The 19,514-nt window shown below is 40.5% G+C and overlaps 1 protein-coding gene and 1 pseudogene across 1 annotated transcript; both read left to right on the top strand.

The window, feature by feature from the left end:
* The first annotated feature begins 15,844 nt into the window (after positions 1–15,844).
* LOC147423862 (uncharacterized) lies at positions 15,845–16,640 on the top strand. Its single transcript, XM_086501520.1, has 3 exons — positions 15,845–15,952; positions 16,308–16,430; positions 16,476–16,640. The coding sequence occupies exons 1-3, from the start codon at positions 15,845–15,847 to the stop codon at positions 16,638–16,640; spliced, it is 396 nt and encodes a 131-aa protein (XP_086357646.1).
* Positions 16,641–18,684: 2,044 nt separating this feature from the next.
* On the top strand, positions 18,685–19,235 carry LOC147423861 (uncharacterized; annotated as a pseudogene).
* The last annotated feature ends 279 nt before the right edge of the window (positions 19,236–19,514 follow it).

Raw genomic sequence — 19,514 nt, 5'->3', positions numbered from 1 at the left:
AATGTACATTTTTGAAACATTGTTTGACCACCACAAAATGTCTCTGCATTAGTCATTTTGAAGAGTACATCATGGTTTACATGGCATCAAAGCTCTTTGCTTGCACAAGGTATGTGACCTAGCTTCCGGTGGAAGCAATTAAGTGAATGTTATTTGTTAGTGGCTCCTTGCACAATGTTGTTTTCTCCTTGCGCCTTGGAATCTGTAAAGAAGAAAAAGTTAGATTCTGTCTTAATGTATTAAAGACAATCAAAACTCATCGATTTAGTAAGCACCTTTCTATTGTTGAGACTGAATGCATACAATTCCGGCAAAAGTGGAATTTCTTCACATGTAAGATCTACCCTGAGCTGTGCAAGAGTTGTGCTTGACATTGTCTCCATCATAGTAACTCGAAAGTAGAGCTCCATTGATAAAGGTTTGTTCTTGAGTCTATTCTCTGTATCTTGGTCGAGTGGAATAAGCTGCCCACTAAGAAGATGATATCTAATATAGTAAAACGACACTAAGAAATTTTGAGAGCTTATAATGAACTTGCAAATTATGGACTTCTTTTGCAAAATACAGATTTTGTTATGTGATTGTTTCCTATCCCAATTATCATCTAAAAAGTCCAAACAGCTCTTAGACTTGCAAATGAACATTGTTGCGGTAGTTCTTATGTGCTCATCAAAGAAAAAATCTACAAACACTTCAAGAGGCATAAATAGTGCGAGCCGAACTATTTTTGTGGCAATTGAATACTTGAGGGACTTTTATATATCCTAAAACAACCTATTTCTAAAGCTTCACTAGTTTGCGAAGCTGGCAAGGGCCAATCCTTGCTGTCAAAGGATGGAAGTGACAAAGGAGCTACACGGCCCCAACCAATGGAAGTTCTCGGTTCCACATATGACATACCATAAAAGAAAATTCCATTATCTGCAAGTTCCTTGTGTTGTCTTCCTCAGGACATTTGCTCACCAATAAATGCATGGAAAGCATAAAAAATCCCAACTATGCTCTCAACTGGTTGCCAATTTGTCCTATTCGATGGATAAATATCTGAAACATACCAAAGATGATATCCACCACTTAACCTTCGAATATAACCATGCACTAAGCGAGATGCTCAAAATAACTTACAGTTGGGTCGATGCCTTGGAAAACTTGGAGGAGATGTTTGCAACCTTAAGTCTGCATGTTGGAAAGCATGTTGTATGAGGACCTCTTTCACCCGCTTGCTTTGTGCACACACTTTAAACTCTTTAACTTGTCCCTTGAAAGACTCCACGAAATCATTGCGTTGCCTCCTCTTCCTCCTCCTAGTTTGCAGTAGAACCCAACTTCCGATAGTTATTCGAGATGGTATCCATGCTTGATCATCTGTAGTATAACTATTAAAAATGCTAACAGAGTCAATGGTAGTGCTAGGCCTTCGAGAAGTAGTCATGGTGTGCAGTAGAATACATAGAAAGGTTAGCGCAAATATGTAAAAGGGAAGAAGTTTTGAGAAGCAAGTAGAGCTACTCAAAGTCTTATTTGGGCGGGAACAAAGATACTAGATAGAGTTTCCAATGAAAGTTCTGAAATTCCTCGGTACAGAGTTAGTACGACTTACAACATTTATGCCTTGAAAGTGTGAAATTGTGCAATTTGATGAACAAAAATAATATTTCCTCCCTTTTCTTAAAAGAGCTTGACTCCAAAATGTCGATTTTCAACGTAACGTTAGCCTCTTCCTCATTGGTCGAGCGCCATTCTCTCTCTAGAACTGAAAGGCCCAAAAGTGAGTCCAACTTTCTCCTAATGGGACGATAGGATGGTGTGTCCTTGTGCGCATTGCAAGCATCAGATCTTTCAAAAACAAAAAATTTGCAACCAACAGATATGCGATCACGGTCTCTTTCCAATCGAGCAACTACAAGACCTGTGTTATTGATCTCATGGTCTAGAGATTGAAGGTCAAACTCCACAAATAGATATTGCTCCAACTTCATCCCAGAGAAGACGATTTTCAAACGAGCAGCCATCAACTGAGTCCTCCTAACCAATACCTGATGTGGCATTTCAAGAAGTAGAGATGGAGCAGATGTTGGACGCGTTCTTTGACATGGATCCCATCATTGAAAACATAGAAGATGACAACATTGAATGCAATACTACGGACCAACCTCAGACATCCCTTTCATATCAATGGCATAATAGCAACGATAAAGAGGGCGAGATGATGCAAAGTCTTGCACGCATGCCTCTTTACAGTGGTTCAAGAGTCTCGGTTCTCTGTACCGTGTTGGCAATGCTTATTTTGCAATCTATCTACGGTTAGTTTGACACCTCAATCACAGAGCTTTTCAGGTAAATACATTGTATTCTAAGCATGATAAAGTGCAAATTACAGTTCAATAATGTGATCAAGGGTCTGACATGTTCAGGTAACGACAGGTTTCTCAATGAGAAAATCTTGCCAGAATGGAATCACATGCTCCCTACCCATCCAGCCACTAAAAAGCTTCTTACTAGTTTGGGCTTGGATTATCACAAAATACATGCATGTCCTAATGATTGTATACTTTTTTGAAATGAGTATGCAAATTTGGAACAGTGTCCCAATTGTGGATCAAACAGGTACAGGGAGGACACATAAGAAAAATTTATCTCTGCAAAGGTTCTTCGATACTTTCCTATCATTCCAAGAATAAAGATCATGTTCAGGTGCAAGTCCATAGCCTCTTTGATGACATGGAACTCAAATACTAGATCGACAGATGATGCGATGCGGGTACCTGCTGACTCTCATGCATGGAAGCACATAGAGGAAAGTTGGCCTACATTTAAGAACAAGCCTCGATGTATCCGCTTTGGTCTGGCATTGGATGGAGTAAACCCATTCAGATTACGGAGCTCGTCATGGAGCACGTGGCCCATTTAATTTGTTTGGTTAATTATAATCTTCCACCATGGCTCGCTATCAAGAAGGGCTATTTGTTGTTGTCATTGATCATCCCAGGAAAGTACAAATCAAATAACATGGACGTCTATCTGGCACCACTTATAGAAGAGCTCCAAATATTGTGCACAGGAATCGATGTGGTTGATATGTCCCAACCAATCAAAAATGGAATGTACATATGCAAGGAATTCTCATGTGACCATGCACGATTGGCCAGGCTTTGGTGAGTTCTCAGGTAAGTGCCTTTGAAACCCTCACACACCAACTCTTTTATATTTTAATTTTGTGATGTTTCACGCTTGAGTTACTCGGGCAATCATGCATGTCCAAAATGTGGTCCTTGACTTGGCTTCCGTCGCTCTGAGTATTTGAGCAAGATAGTTAACGAGGAGCATGGTAAATTTTGCCCTAAAGGACATGATCTATGTGGACCAAAAATATGCAAACATGACATGCATCCACTAAAAGCGAGTGATTGGAAAAACATGTGGCTGGAGAGGGGAGATTGGATGCCACCTGGAATGAAAAGACTTTCTGTTTTCCATGAACTCTCGTACTGGAGTGACTTGCTGATTAATCATTTGCTCAACCCAATGCACTTCTTCAAGAATGTGGGGGAGATCATATAGAAAACCACCACTGGAAAAAGGGAGAGCAAGGCCCAAAGAAATGACCTACAGGCTGTGGCTCGAATGCCAAAGATGTGGCCTCGACTTAAACCCAATGGAAAGTTTGCTATACCAAAAGGTCCATGGGTTCTGAGTCGTGCAGAAGAGCAACAAGCGAAGAAGACTATATCTTCATTCAAGACTTGTACATGCGATGTTTGAAAATGGCTTTTATAAGAGATGACAATCTTAGTGGTCTTAAGCCCCACGATTGGCACAAATTTTTACAGTTCATCTTACCAATTGCAATAAAGGATTGTTTGACAGATGACATTAGAAGAACAATCTACATAATTAGTGAGTTGGTACGTTGGATCAGTTCAAAAGAGATAAGCGAAGACAGCATCGATGCAACACGCTTAAATGCTATTGAAGCAGTGTGCTTGCTGGAGAAGTACTTTCCAACAAACATTCTTACCATCCAAATGCATGTACTTGTGTATGTGATTGATGAAGTTGCAATTGGATGGGGTGCTCCATAGTAGGTGGATGTTCTTCTTGGAGAGATTTATGAATATTTTAAAGGGTTTTGTTCGTCAAAGGGCTCGCCCCAAGAGTAGCATGGCTGAAGGATGGCTTGTAAAAGAGTCTCTTGTCCTCATCAATGAATTTTTTGTCTCAATTGATCCAGAGATGCCCCGAATGTGGATTACTGAGGTCAATGTCAAGGTGACAGGGGACGAGCCGCAAGGACAAGGCATCGCTAGGAAGATGGACATCACAATGTGAGAAAAGGTTATGAGATTTTGCCTTCTCAACTCAGACATCATGCAAAAGTGGCTAGAGAGGTATGAAGGGGAAAAGCAACAATTCTTGATAGATCGCCCTCAATTCAAGCACAACCATGCCTCTAGAAACCTTCCTTTTCCAGATCATCTTCAAAAATTGCCCGACTTTCCAAATGGGTGGTGGTTAGATGCGACAATCACAGAGGCAAAGAGGAATGGAGTGTTGATTACTGAAGAGGAAGAGGAGATGTCAAGGGGTTTCTATTGGCATGTATATTTTTAAAACTTTCTTTTTGAGCTCCACATGATCACATTGCTTTAATAACTTTTAGTCTATTTCAACTTTGTGGCTGTAGTATCACAAATATGGAGCTTTGTGGTCGCATGGGAAACACTTCAGAGTGCAATGGATCAACGAAGAAAGGGTCACTTTCGATAGTGGTGTTAGGGCAAGCTTCGTCCAAGAAAGTAGGACTAGTGCCAAGGATGAGAACGCAGAGACTAGTCAACTTGCATACTTTGGCTACATCCAAGACATCTTGAAGATTAGCTTTAGAAAGTTTGATATGTTTATCTTTGATGTCAAGTGGTTCAAAGTTATTACCAGCAGCCCTAATGCAAATGTGCATAAAGACAAGAGTGGATTGATTCAAGTGAACTCTAGGCGGGTGTGGACAGATGCACGGGATACATTCATACTTTCGTAGCATTGTGAACAAGTTGTGTTGACACACAATCCACTATGGACAGAAAATGATGAGAATGATATGCATAAACCCTGCGTTGGCTCTATGTCGTTCAAGTTGCTCCACGTAGCAAGAAAGTGTGTGAAGGATTGGACATTGAGGTCGAAGAGGTGATTCGTGAACAAAGCGTAGGACCGAAGGAAATTTTAAGTTTAGATTTTGAGGTGGATGTCAGTAGTGAGCAATTGTCTGAACCTAGAAATTAGGTGTCAAATACTGAAGCTGATGCGAAGAGCGCCGAAGAGGTAGAGTTCGATGACAAAGATGCAGAAGTACAGATTGAGATAGACATCTTGGTGCATCAGATCTCATAGAGGATGAGAGATTAACTGATGCTTTTTGCTAGGAATGCTTTTGTAAAACTCTTTTTATTAGTCTACAATACACTTTAGATTCATTCATTTGTGTTGCAGCTTTGTTGATTTGTTATTTGTATTGATTAAGCATTTCTTCTATAAACTAACATATTATGTGTATGATTAGCCATGGCCGATGACGATGAGCCATATTCTCCTAGTTTTAGTTTTGCTGTCACTCCGGTCGGCATGTCACTCGAGCAGATGCGCTCATTTTTGTCTCGGTTCACACCAGAGCAGATCGCGATGGAACAGCACCTTTGGGTAGCAGGTCCCTCTAGACCTACTATGGCCAACCCTACGTCCGAGACTAGTGTGGTCCCTACACCGAGCGGCCCCACACCTCAGTCTAGTGTGCCCCCTATGCCTAGGACTCATGTGCCTCCTACACCGACGAGTGTTCATCCTTGAGACGAGGTAGGCATGGTTCTGAGGTGGTGGTTGTTGTGGTAGTGGTTCTATCGATGCGTCCATACCACCAAGAGAGCTTCCACCACTCTCTTTAGTAGATAGTTCACCGATTGGCACACCATGTACACCTTGGGGATCACACGAGCATGATCCTAGCAAGGTGTATAAGAGCAGGGGTGGGGCTGTTGTGGCGGATAGGGTCGGCGAACCCATGCGACAAAGGATGTGACAGCTCTATACGATTCAGTTTGGTCACTTTGTGATGGAGGTTTGGGATAACCTTGATCTTGAAAGAAATAATTACATTGTTGAGTTCATTCAAATAGAGTATAGGTCGGAAGAGGAGTACAATCCAGTCTCGAACTCTTGAATTTTGAGCGTGGAGAAGTCCACAATGTCACACCGTCGGTCAGAGGCGAGATATAGGTACAATGACAGCAGTCCCAAGCAAGCATGGTTAGACACAGAGGAGTGGGCAAGGATTGCACGAGAGACACAAGACAATCCTGAGAGATTTTAGTAGCAGAGAGATGCAGCCAGAGCACATTTGGAGTCTGCTGAAGCATCCACATCTTGGGAGTGGAGGCTACAATACGCTTTGACATGATTTTGTAAGTATTATATGTATGCTTTAAATTATTGAAAATATATATGTTATTTGAAGATTTATCTAATGATTAAACCATAATTTTGCAGGAAGTTGCCGTGAAGCGCCCTCCGACACATGCCTAGAGGAGAAGTATGGGTACAAGCATGGACTTGTGGCCCTTTTGACCTAGCTATAGGAGGAGGGAGATGATGTCGATTGGGAGGCATTACCATGAGGTTCTTCTCACTCAGTGATTGTTTTCATATATACAGTTTTGTAGTGCTCATGTTTATGGTTTATGGTTATGTTTATGGTATGGCACATATGTTATGGTTAAGGTTTGGCAATCAAGTTAAGGTTATGGTTTTGCTATGGTGGTATGGCAATCATGTGATGGTTATGGTTATGGTTATGGTTGTGCAATAATGGTATAGATGTTATGGTCATGGTTATGGTATGACAAGCAAGTTATGGTAATGGTAATGGTTATGGTATGGAAAACAGGTTATGTTTATGGTTTTGCATTTTTTTTCTCATGTTTTAATTATGGTTATAAAATCTTTATACCGTTGTGCCATGATCAAGATTTTGATTTTGTGGTTATGTTATTCTTACAATTTTGCTAATTGCCATACACTCGCTCTTTAGCGTCAGCTTGTAGGTAGAGTGTAGTTGCTTGTGCACTCTTCCTTTGGGCAGAAATGGTTGTTTTCTTTTTCTGCAGTACATGCAGCATCAGTTCCCAGCCCTCTCTGCCCAAAAAAAATTGCAGGTTTAGTCATCAGTACAGATTACGGTATATACTCTAGTATAGACTTCAAAACAAGCGTCGAAATATCCTTTACAGTTTTCAGCAGTTATTTCATTGTGTATTCCGATGCTCATTTCATAGTTTATGTCGACGTATAGTATATCGGTACTTATACCGACATCACAAAATCGACGTCTTTTTCGAGGTCTATTTTAGCACTTTTTAGTTTTAAAACTAACTTTATTTTGTTGACATCTGCACAAATTTTTGCACACCATGTTGTAGTGCCTCTATTGGTGATCGGTAGATCCAAAAGGCATCTCATGGAGATATTGCACATAGAGTGAAAAATGCTTCATAAGCAACTAACGTGATGAATATGCATGCCGCTCCAAATCATCCTTTGCTAAACACTAGGGCCCATAACACCTATTGTGCATGCATTTAGCAAAAGCAAATCCAAACCTACATATCCATGATCATATTTACCAATACTTATGGTGAATGTGATGCTCCTAGCACACATTAAAGAGTAGTGTAAGTTTTGAAAAGAAACTAAATACTTTTTTTTGCAAGCCTTGATGAAACGTTTGAACCATATTAGAAGGTGAAACATTAATCACTTCTAGGTACAAAGAATGACACCTTTTCATTAACAACTCATAGCCTTGCTATATGCATAAACAACCATCCGTTAATGTTGTTTAGCCGCACTTGTAACCTTAACAAGTCGTTGTATCCAAACAAATTTGGCCACTAAAATTGTTCCTTATATGACATGATGAAAATGGATTTGACCAGCACCTAGGGACATTGTCACAACACATAATTGAAGTAGCGGTGTCAATGTCAGCATAGAGACTCATATTCTTCACATATAGAATATTTCTTGAGTAAAGATGTCTGAAAAAAGAACAACTTTCAAGTACGAGATGTACTTGGGTGTTGAGGTAACTATAAACATGCATGTGACTTGCATGAAAGGGACCCTCATTATCCATTCTCCACACTAGCTAAACTAAACTCCTTGAATTCCTAGACCATATTGTATCCCATGTGACAACATTGCCAAATCCAACCCTACAAGTGGGTCCATAACTGCGTAATGCAAAAATTTACTTTGGACACTACAACCCAAATTTCTTGGCTCTTACATGAACTTGTCATCTCTCTGAAGAGCAAAAATGGATGAAAGCATTCAAGCTTATTCATCCAACTTGAAAAATTCAAGCAAAGCATATGCAAAAATAGAAATAAACCAAATTATATTCATACCTACATTTTGAACAAAGTGTTCACTTACTTGTAGTCAAAGGCACCTGCCCAAATTTCCTACCTACAAAGGCCTAGGAACACTAATTGAAAATTAGTGAAATTCAAGTAGTATTACACATGTAACCAGGGAAACTACTCAACTAGCAACCAATAGTAATTAAATTCAACTTTGAAAGTTGAAATTGTCCACTACCCCTTGGAAGCTTGTGGACTTCTTTCTTTGAAAGTGCAAGTGTGAAGGTTCCAAGAATTGACCATCACCACCTAATAAGTGATTTAGTAATCATGAGCTGGGTCTTACTCCAAAATTATACTTGCATAGACACTCTTAGTGTTGTAGATGAAATAGAAGATCCACTCAAGTTGGAATTGTATTCACAATTGGATCTTTTTTAGACCCAAAAATCCATACTCTTGGGTTTTTGTCAATAGTCGTGTCGTAAAAAATGTTGGCTTCATCTATACACCTTGGTAGAGATAAGCTCTTACGAGTTTAAGACATTCAAAAACTCAACTTGATCTTCACACTCAAAGTGTTTAGTGCTAAAATAACACCCAAAAAATTAATAATGGCAAGACTCTTGCTTCTCCATTAAAATCAATGGATACTCAAATGGATAGAATTGTTTGAGCTCGAAAGCAATCAATGATGGATTACAAACACATGGCTCTTAACCATTCCAAAATAGGGGACTCTTAGTCTTTCAAAAATGGATGGCTCTTAGCCCTTCAAAATTGGATGTCTTAGTCCAAAATAGGGGACTCTTAGCCCTTCAAAAGTGGATAATTCTTAGCCCTTCATGTTAGCATATCAACATAGCAATATTTTGGTAAAATCATGCCTAATTTTTCCTTTCTCACAGAGAATTAGGAAGGAGAGAGAGAATGTTGGGATGAGAAAAATCCCGTATTCTACTATATTGAATGCCCTCTGCATATGGATTTGTGCAAACAATGGCTGGTTGTAGCTTATCCTATAAGCATACAAAAGTGTACCTGTACCACAGTCTCGTGGAGAGAGGTACCATAAGTCACATCTTGACCCACCTACCTTTTGTATGTGGTCGTGATTGTACTAGAGTGGCTTAACTATGGCACTTTTCCTGTGAACAAACATAAATAAAAAGTGTTTGTAGACATCAATAACTTAGTGTGTCCTTGATAGGGTAGTTGGCGTTATAGCGGAAGCGTAAATAGTACTGAGGTAAAATTTTTATCTACCTCACTGGAATGCCATGCATGCAAAGGTGTTTCCCTTGGCAACAATGACAACCCTACAGATTGATCCAATACCATAAGTGACTTGCACAATCAGGCATGGATACATCACAATTCGTCATTGTCATACATGAATTGTGATCTTATATCATTACTTTGCCAAATTCTTAAACATGTGTGCCAATGCCCTTGATGCCCAGTCAATGGGAAATATCTTAGCACATGTTAGAAGCCCTGCTTCACGTGAAACTCTCAAAGCACTTTGCTTTGCATGATAGGCAGTCCTTGCCAACTTAAAGGTTAAAAGGTTCAAAAAAAAAGAAAGCTTGAAATTGTCTAACCTGGTTACTCTGCTTTAGCCAGTTTTCTTGAGTTTTGAAATAAAACTCGTTTGAATCTTGCTCTTTTCCATACATATGCAAGAGGGAGTTGTCATATGGACCATATACGTCCTCTTAGTAGATGTGAAATAATTTGTAGGCACTTGCCAAGTACCCCCAAGTTCGTATGCTCATAGCATATTCCAAACTTGGGGGGTACTTGCCAAGTACCCCCCAAGTTCATATACGCATAGCATATTCCAAAGTTGAAGTCTTGTATTTGCATGATATATCTTAGTAGACCCACTTTGGATGCTACCATTGCTCATAGATATAGGTACCCTTGCCAACATACATATGTCAATATAGAAAAGAATCAATCTTGTTGAAATTTCATAGAGAATCAGCCTTGCCAAATTGTGAAGCTTATTGAGAATCATGAGATTGTCCAATATTGATAGAGATAGTACCTACAGCTTAGTTATCAATTATCAACTATTGCCAAATACTATATGATCAAAGAAAAATTTTCTTGACAACTTTGCATTGTGAAGATTCTTGCAAAAATGAAAGTTCAAAAACGAACCTTAAAGTTAACATACTTATTGATTGCCCTTGGCATTTAAAGTCATACCATCCTATAGTATGGTTGTTGACTTGCAATTTAACTCATAGCTATGGAATTTTCCTACCCTCAACAAGCTATAGATGCTTGGGCATGATCATGCACCCAATACATATATAGATAGGGATTCATGTCCCTGGTAGTCTTGTCGTACGGAGCCTTACTCCCTGGGTAAAACATGATTGATGTACCCCTTTGATAATCAACCTTGTCAAGTAGGATACCATATGGAAAGCATAAAACTACCCACAAAAGATTGCACAGACAAAGCATACCTGAGGTGTGCAATACTGGTTGCATGCAACGTTTGCCAAATACTCATGAAAAAACCAATCGGATTCGACTTGTTGATAATGGTTTGATCATGATTGCATTGAGTGTGGAAAACTTGCCTAAGAGCCTTGCCCTTTCCCTTATAAGGCATAGGCCATGCATGAATTAATTGTAATGCTACGCGACCTTGCCTTGTTGGAGCACCGTAAAATCCCTTGTATGGGCTATCTTTGTTGGAGCCTTGCTCCTTAGTCCAAATTGTGGTAACGACCATCTGAATCGGATGTAATGAGCTGACCATGGTCATACTTGACCCCTAGGTAGTCTCTCCGGGCACCATGGCCAAGATTAACATAATTACATGCTCCTACAATACAATCATATACATAAAGCTTTGAAAACTACAAGAGAGGTGAATCTCAAACCTTATAATCCGTGCGTGTTGGAATATTTGACAGAAGGCCTTGCATGCCATTGTAATGTGATGCCCTTACTGAAAACACTTTGCATGGTTTCTTAACACTGCTCAATATCTTGGAATGTTATTGGATGCACCATGAAGCCTCTCCAATATACCAAAAAACCTTCAACATGTACTGAATTCTGTCGAAAATCCTTGAAACTACGACATTTTTGTGCACAGTGTGTGCTGCTTAAAGATGTCAAAAGTGTAATATTTTGAAGTTGCACAATTGTTGTTCGGCAAATTTCTACAACTACAAAAAATTGGCGGCTTGTCAAATATATTGCATAATCTTGTCGAGATGTGGCACCCTGTCGTGCTCCATTGAGTGCCGCTTGTATTGGGTGGATGACCGGGGGTGGGCACACACCCTTGATAACTTCAAGGTCAAAAATATTTAAATTAACCGTAGGTATCCAAGGTGTGTACCCTTGAACTCAATCAATGGAGGCAACAACGGGCGACTGCATAGGGGCTTGGCAAAGAGTTTCCTTCTCATGCAATGATCGTCAGGCTATGGCTACAACCCTGTGATGTAAAAGACTCCCTTGCCTTCTGCAACTCTTCAGAGCCGTTCTGCAAGCGCTTTGGACAAGGCCGACCTTTCCTCGCTTCCCCCTCCTAGGGATGCTTGCCCACGGTCCTCAACCTTTGCCCTCGTCCTCTACTAAGCAGCCATCCCCCGCAATCAAGAGCTTCAGCTTCTTCTTTCAAACTTGTCCTCTACTAAGCGGTCATGCCCACGCAGTCAAGCTGCGGCTTCTTCTTCTTCCCGATGAAAGACATGGAAAAGCCCCCCAATATTGAACACGCTCTCCACGATGAGAGAGAGAGAGAGAGAGAGAGAGAGAGAGAGAGAGAGAGAGAGAGAGAGAGAGAGAGAGAGAGAGAGAGAGAGAGAGAGAGATGCAACAGGCCATGCAAGGCCATCTTCCCCCTTCTTCCATCACTCTCCCCCCTAAGCTTTGATACCAATGTAAGACAGAGGGGATTGGAACATGCTCATCACCACCTAGTCATGCCCTATATAGGCCCTTGGCTTGCTAAACATAGGGGCCCCCTTGACTGCATGTTCATCCTGGCCCTTACCCCTGTGCGGTCCTACCTGTTAAGGCTACACCTCGGTGGAGTAGGATTTTGACTTTAAAAGTGACTATGTAATGAACCTTAATATGGGGTGTGTCTTTTGGGATCTTAAGTGTAGAGATGTTTATTTATGTCAAGGGGTGTTCGGCAATAGGCAATTTTTTCGTTACGATGATGAAGAAGATGTGATGGTGGATTCTTGCAGTATCAAGAAAGTGCAGAATGTTTTGTCAACACTGTTGTCTTCTTTCTCTTTCTATATTCTCATCAATGTAGTATTCTAAATGCATAATGGAAGCAACGAGTCTTTCCAGAGTATGTATGGGAGTCTATACTGAAGTTTGTAGCAATGGAGGAATTCTGTGAATATCAGAGTGTTTGTCAGAGTTGAATGATGTTTAAATGGGAGAATTAAGGGCAATAATACACTGGCAATCATGGTGTTGGTGACGTGTGTTCATGGTCGAAGTTACTCTCTTTCGTGAGAACGTGGAGTGCCAAGATGAAGTGGAATCGAAAAGGCATCTGACAGTTTGGTTTTGACGAGGTCAAGTGCCATTGGGTAATCATTTCTGGATAATTTACCACAGCCATCACATTTGACAAGGTTGGCTGCGAGGCAGCAGGAGTTGCAGCAACAGGAGGAAAAGCGTGAAGCGGGACAAGAGAATCATGAAGATAGAGGTGTCCAAGTTGACAATTGGGAGGAAGCATAAGAGCCGATTACGGAGAATTTAAAGGACAATAAGCAATATGGGGGAATTTTCAATGAGGCTGAGGAGAATAGGCCATTAGACCCAGGATATGTTGGAGGTGAAGTGTTGTAGCAATTGTTTCTGACAAGGAGAAGATTAGAATATGACCCTCTGGGCATTGGCAAAAATATTCCACGGCAACTAGTAATACCGGGATCATCATCATCATCCTCAACAAGACAGTTATCTCCAAATCCGCAAAGAAATATAGCGGCAGTGGCTAGAGTAGATTTACGCGTCAAGTTCGGGACCTTCTCAAGGAAATCCAAACAGGACCCTGATTTCCACGTAGCTCAATTAGAGACAAGATGGTAGGCCAGAGGATTTGACGGAGTATATGATGCAGTAGCCAAAATGTGTCAATTCCAAGCGACATTGGAGGGGAAAGCCATGCAATGGTTGAGTAATTTCAATGTGGGACATTTTGTGGATTATGATGCATTGAGAAATGCATTTCTGAACAGATTCCGAAAGGAGAAGACACCAAATGATGTGCTTAATAAAGTGAAGGGCATTAAGCAGAAGAAAATGTTTGTTGAGGATTATACTCAGAGGTTTAATCAGTACTTGAATAGGATTACCTATGAAGAGAGTCCTACAGATGAAATGTTAGCCGGATATTATATGAATGGGTTGTGGAAAGAATTGCGGAATGCAGTTGCAGGTGTTGATGTTGGAGCAGGATTGGATAATTTGGTAGCAACAACTGCCACAAGGGCAGAGAAGAGGTTTGGAGTTGTTAACCCAGGTTCCTCTAAAAAGAAGTCCAAAAAGAAGGAGAAAAACTGTAAAAAGAAGAAGAGATCAGTAGATGACAATAGTGAGGATGAGTCAGATTTTGATTCAAATTCGAATATGGATACAGATATAGATTCAGATTCAGATTCTGGTAGCAATTCAGACTCCGATGAGAGTTCAGACTCAGATTCTGATTCAGAGAAGGAGGACAAAAAGAGGAATCATAAGAAGAAGGGTAAGAAGAAGGCCAAAGGGAAGTCTACGAGTAGTACAATGGAAATGATGGTATAGAGAAGAAATTGAAAGAGTTGGGTGTCAAGCCGGATTCATCTACCAGGAAGCTCCATTGTGACATTTGTGGAAAAGATGGTCATGTTACACCTAATTGTTGGTATAATCCAAATTTTTGAGGACCAATCCCACAAAGGATTCAGCAGAAGATTCAGCAAAATTTGGCACAAGCAAGTGGAGTCTTTTCGGATACAGGTGGACAACAGAAGGTATTTAATAATATGGGATGGCAGAGAAATCAGTAGCCATTCTCGGGGTGGAGACCGCCTTTTAATCATAATTGACCATTTCGGGGAAATTTCAATCAAGGATTTCGACCAAGGTTTGGAGGATATCAGAGTTTTAGGCCATGGGGAGGAAATTGGAATCAGCATCAAAACTGGCAGGAGCATCCACAGAGGTGGCAACAACCACAAAATTGGAATCCACAAGGGTGGACTCCGCAAATAGGGAATGCGTAGGTACCACAGTTGCCTGCACCACAAGCACAACAGACAGCAACAACGGAAGCGGCTCAGAGCAATTTAGTTGGTGTTGAGGTTTTTCCGGATCACAAAGCGAATATGGTTTCGGTATATTATCCTTTAGAATGTAGTCCGTCAAAGGATATGTGGTAAGATTTGGATAGTTTGGCAGTAACACGTTCAAAAGCACGTCTTAAACCACCTCACGATTGGGAGGAGCAAAGATATGTAAGAGATAAAACCATTGAGGAAGTTCAAAAATTGGCTCCTAATAAGACAATTTCTAAAAAGATGCAAAAGCAGATGCAGAAAGTGGTCAATTTTGAATTACCGTCAGCAGCATTGTTTAAAGAACTGCTAAATACTCCTATGCACTTTACATTGGATCAGTTGCTTTCATTGGTACCAATTTTCTGAGATAGGCTTTATTCTGCAACTTGGATGACAAAAGTCCCCATGATTTCAAATGCATTGGAGAAATCAATTGGGAGTTATCAAATTAATCTAGATGATGTGGATTTCACTATACCAATAGTGCGACTCAAGTTTGATGGCCGTGTGTTTCCAGAAGTTATGTTGGATGGTGGATCCGGGGTGAATATTCTGTTGGAAACAGAATTTCAGAAGATGACAAATGTGAAGCTGGAGCCTGCACTATTTCAAGTGTGGATGGCGGATCAGTGGAGAGTGCAACCTTTTGGAAATTTGAGATGTCAAACTCTTACAGTTCATGGATTGTCTTTTACTGCAAATTTTGTGGTGCTGAAGATGCAAGATGCTGGTAATGCTTATTCTATGTTGTTGGGTAGACCATTGGGTAAGTCAGCAAAGCTTAAACAGGATTGGGAAAAGAATGAGGTCATTTTGAAGAAGGGTAAAAAGTCAATGAGGATTTCGATGAGTTACAAGAAGTAGTTTTTGACATCGATGAAACCAATGTTGGCTCAGACTATAAATTTAGCTGAGGAAGTTGAAGATGATGAGGAAGCATGTTTTATAGAGGCTAATCCTACAGTGGTTCCAGTGTTTGAAGTGGATGTTGTGAAGATTGTTGAGAAGTATGTGAATCAGGGAGAGTTGTAGAAGTCAACTAATAAGTTAGAAGCAGCAGATGCAGATCTGAAGTCAGGCAAGAAGTCAGAGGAGAAGTCACAAATGGGTCATAGTAGTGCAGAAAAGGATCAGGATAATTCAGAAGGCGATATTGCACCAAAGGAGGCAATCCTCATAGCAGAGTTTCTTTATGATAAATTGATGGAGAAGGTTTCCAGAGTTCTTGGGGGTTCACTATGTGTAAAACTACCATATCACGTGCGTTCAAGACATGTTTGTAAAACCCCTTATCTGTGAATTTTGTTAAGAATAAATGTACCCTTTTCTTTTAAAGTCTGTAAGTTTTTTCCAAATTTGAAAAAATAATGCCATCCTGTATATATATTTCTGTAAGTTTTAAGAACTTTAAATACCCTTCTGTTGAACTCACGTGATAGGTTACATTTTTATTAGGTGACCTCCTCGGGCCAGAGTTAAAGAGGAGGAAATGCAAGATCTTGATTTGGGATCTCAAGGGAGTCCTAAAGTTGTCAAAATAAGTGCTCATTTGGATGATGCATTTAAGGAAGAATTGAAGCAATTGCTGACAGAGTTTATTGATGTTTTTGCTTGGGATTATTCTGATTTGAAGGGCATGGATCCGACTGTGTATAAGCACAAAATCAACTTGAGGGAGGATGCAGTTCCAGTGATTCAGCAGAGATATAGAATGAACCCCAATTATGCTAAGTAGGTTAAAGAGGAGTTTGAAAAGCTTCTCCAATTGGGATTTATAGTTCCAATTGATCAAGCAGAATGGTTGTCACCTATAGTGGTGGTTCCCAAGAAGTCAGGGAAGATTCGTGTTTATGTGGATTACAGGAAGTTGAATGCAGCAACCATTGCAAATCCATTCTAATTGCCATTTGTGGATTCAATCTTGGGTGATGTAGCAGGACATGAGATGTACAGTTTTCTTGACGGATTTTCAGGGTATAATCAGATTCGGATGGCAGATGAGGATGTAGCTACGACAGCATTTATTACTGAGTGGGGAGCTTTTGCATCCACAATGATGAGTTTTGGATTGAAAAATGGACCCCCTTATTATTCAAAAGCAACATTTAAGACATTTGAACCTTATTTGACAAAGTTCATGAGGATTTTTATGGATGATTTTTCGGTATCTGGTGAGAGGATTAACCATTTGGAATATTTGAGAAAATGTTTGGAAAGATTCCGATTGTTTCGGATGTCTTTGAATCCATATAAGTGTGCAATTGCAGTCCAAAGGGGGAAATTGTTAGGGGATATCATTTCTAAAGAAGAGATTTCCATAGATTCAGACAAGATCAGTGCAACTCAAAAGGCAGTAGCACCTGTTAATGTGAAGGATATTTCCAGATTCATGGGACATATTAAGTGGCATAGTCGGAATTTGAGGTATTTGGCAGATGTCAGTGACCCTTGACTCATTTGACAAAGAAGGATATTGATTTTATCTAGGGAGATGCTCAGGAAAAGGCTTTTCAATGTTTGAAAAAGATGTTAGTGGTATCACCTATTATTCAGCCTCCAGAATGGTAGTGGCCTTTCCATGTGTTTGTGGATGCATCGGATATTGCAATAGGAGTGGTGCTGATGTAGGAGAAGATCCGTATATGGTTCAGACTAGTATATTATGCAAGTCAGATGTTGAAACTGGCTGAGAAGAACTACTGTTACGGAGCATGAGGCTTTAGGGATGCAGTTTGCCTTGGAGAAATTTCGACATTACTTGTTGGGGAATAAAGTGGTTTTAGATCAAAGGAAGAAGTTTTCATTGAGGAGTAGGCCATTTTTTATTATTGTTGGAGCATTGTATAGAAAGGGAGCAGATCATATCATCAGGAGATGTGTACCTGATGAGGAGAAGAAAGAGGTTTTATAGAAGCCCATTATGGAACAGCAGGAGGACATTTTTCTGGAGAAATATCAGGGAGACAGATCATGCAAGCTGGCTTGTGGTGTCCATTGTTGCTCAAGGATGCACATCAGTTTGCAAGGGGATGTTTGCAATGTCAAAAGATTGGAAAACCTACTTCAATGGATAGGATGCAGGATCACCCAGTTTTACCACTTGAACCATTTCAAAAGTGGGGATTAGATTTGTTGGGCCAATATCACCGAAAGCTAGCAGAACAGGAGCAAGATACATTTTGGTTGCAACAGACTATGCTACCAAATGGGTGGAAGCATTATCTTTGAGGGATAATAAAGTAGCAAGTGTGGCTCGATTTTTGTATTCAAACATTATGACGAGATTTGGATGTCCCATTGAGTTAGTGTCAGATCAGGGTGTGCATTTTCTAAATTCAGTAATTGCCGAGTTGACAGCTACACATATGATTTTGCACAAGAAGTCAACTACATATCATGGCAAATGGTGACACTGAGAGTACAAACAAGGTGCTAGTGAGAATTCTAAAAAATATTTTCTCAGAAAATAGAAAGGATTGGGATGACAAATAGGATTCAGCTTTATGGTCGTTTCGTACAGCATTTAAGGTTGCCACAGGGATGACACCTTTCAAATTGGTTAATGGGATTGAGGCTGTTGTTCCCATGGAGTATGTGATTCCAAGTCTGAGATTGGCAGTTCAACATAGGCTGAGTCCTGAGGATTCTATGTTGCATAGACAAAGGGAGTTGTTGAGGCTGGAAGAGAATCGGATTCATAGTGCATATGCAGCAGATATTGGACAAAAGAGACAACAAGCTTGGATGACAAGGCAGATTAAGTTCAAAATTTTTCAGAAGGGTGATTGGGTGATGTTAACAATTCCAAGTTGGGACCACACCCAAGAATACTGAAGTTAAGGTACTTTGGGCCTTATCAAATTGTAGAAGAATTAGGCCAACGAATATTCAGATTGAGGGATGTCTTTGGTACACCTGTTGTGAAACCGATCAATGGCTTTAGGATGAAGAAATTTTATGGCAAGGTTCGCGAGATTCCAAGATGGATGGTAAACAAGGCTGAGGAAATTGGAGTGAAATGGGTACAACCAGTGTTGGAGGTCAAGGCGGACTCTGTGGGGAGCATTGACCGCCATAAAGTTTCCAGCAGTGGGTTCATGTTGCAGAATGTGGTCGGATTTGGTTTTGACAAAAGTGTGGCATTGGAGAAAATCCGCAGCAGAATTGCATTGTGTGGCATTGTCCAGGGGTTATGTCATCAAGGAAGTCACCAGTTTACGACGCGGAATGTTTTTAAGGGAGATTCCCTTGAAGTGAGTGGTCCAATCGACACACGTGTGCGGGGTATTAACACGCACTTCATAGAATAAGAATCATCATGGGGTGGTCAACGCCGCCTGATTTGAGGTGAAAAGCCACACTCATTTTACATGCAAGTATCCCGCGTTCGTCGTCAAAAGGATATTTCCCACTGTGTGTGCGTTTCCTATCACCTTCGACGCCATGTCTTTTGAAATCTTCAGTAAATCTGTTGTGCCTAAACAGCAGGAGCTAGGTGAGGAGGAGATGACGCAAACCCGTTCAATGAAGATGGCCATGGAGGAGCTATTACGTCCCCGCAAAGAAAGTATTCAGAGCGTGGAGGAAATTGAGGGGGAGAATCCGGTGGAGACGATGCTGTGGAGGAGATGGAGGTCGACGAGATATTTGACGTTCATGATCATGATACAAAGGTATGGTTGTGCCGGGTTGGCCTTTATGAGTATGCATGTTTACCATGGGCTCTTTGGGATAAGAATGAGTTTGTAGAGTCACAGCTTTGCCACCTTAGGGA

This window comes from Adiantum capillus-veneris, chromosome 26 (genome assembly GCF_014529385.1).
Source record: "Adiantum capillus-veneris isolate H3 chromosome 26, ASM1452938v2, whole genome shotgun sequence".
Classification (NCBI taxonomy): Eukaryota; Viridiplantae; Streptophyta; class Polypodiopsida; order Polypodiales; family Pteridaceae; genus Adiantum; species Adiantum capillus-veneris.
The sequence above is the reverse complement of the archived record's forward strand: the minus strand, read 5'-3'. Positions and strand labels throughout refer to the sequence as shown.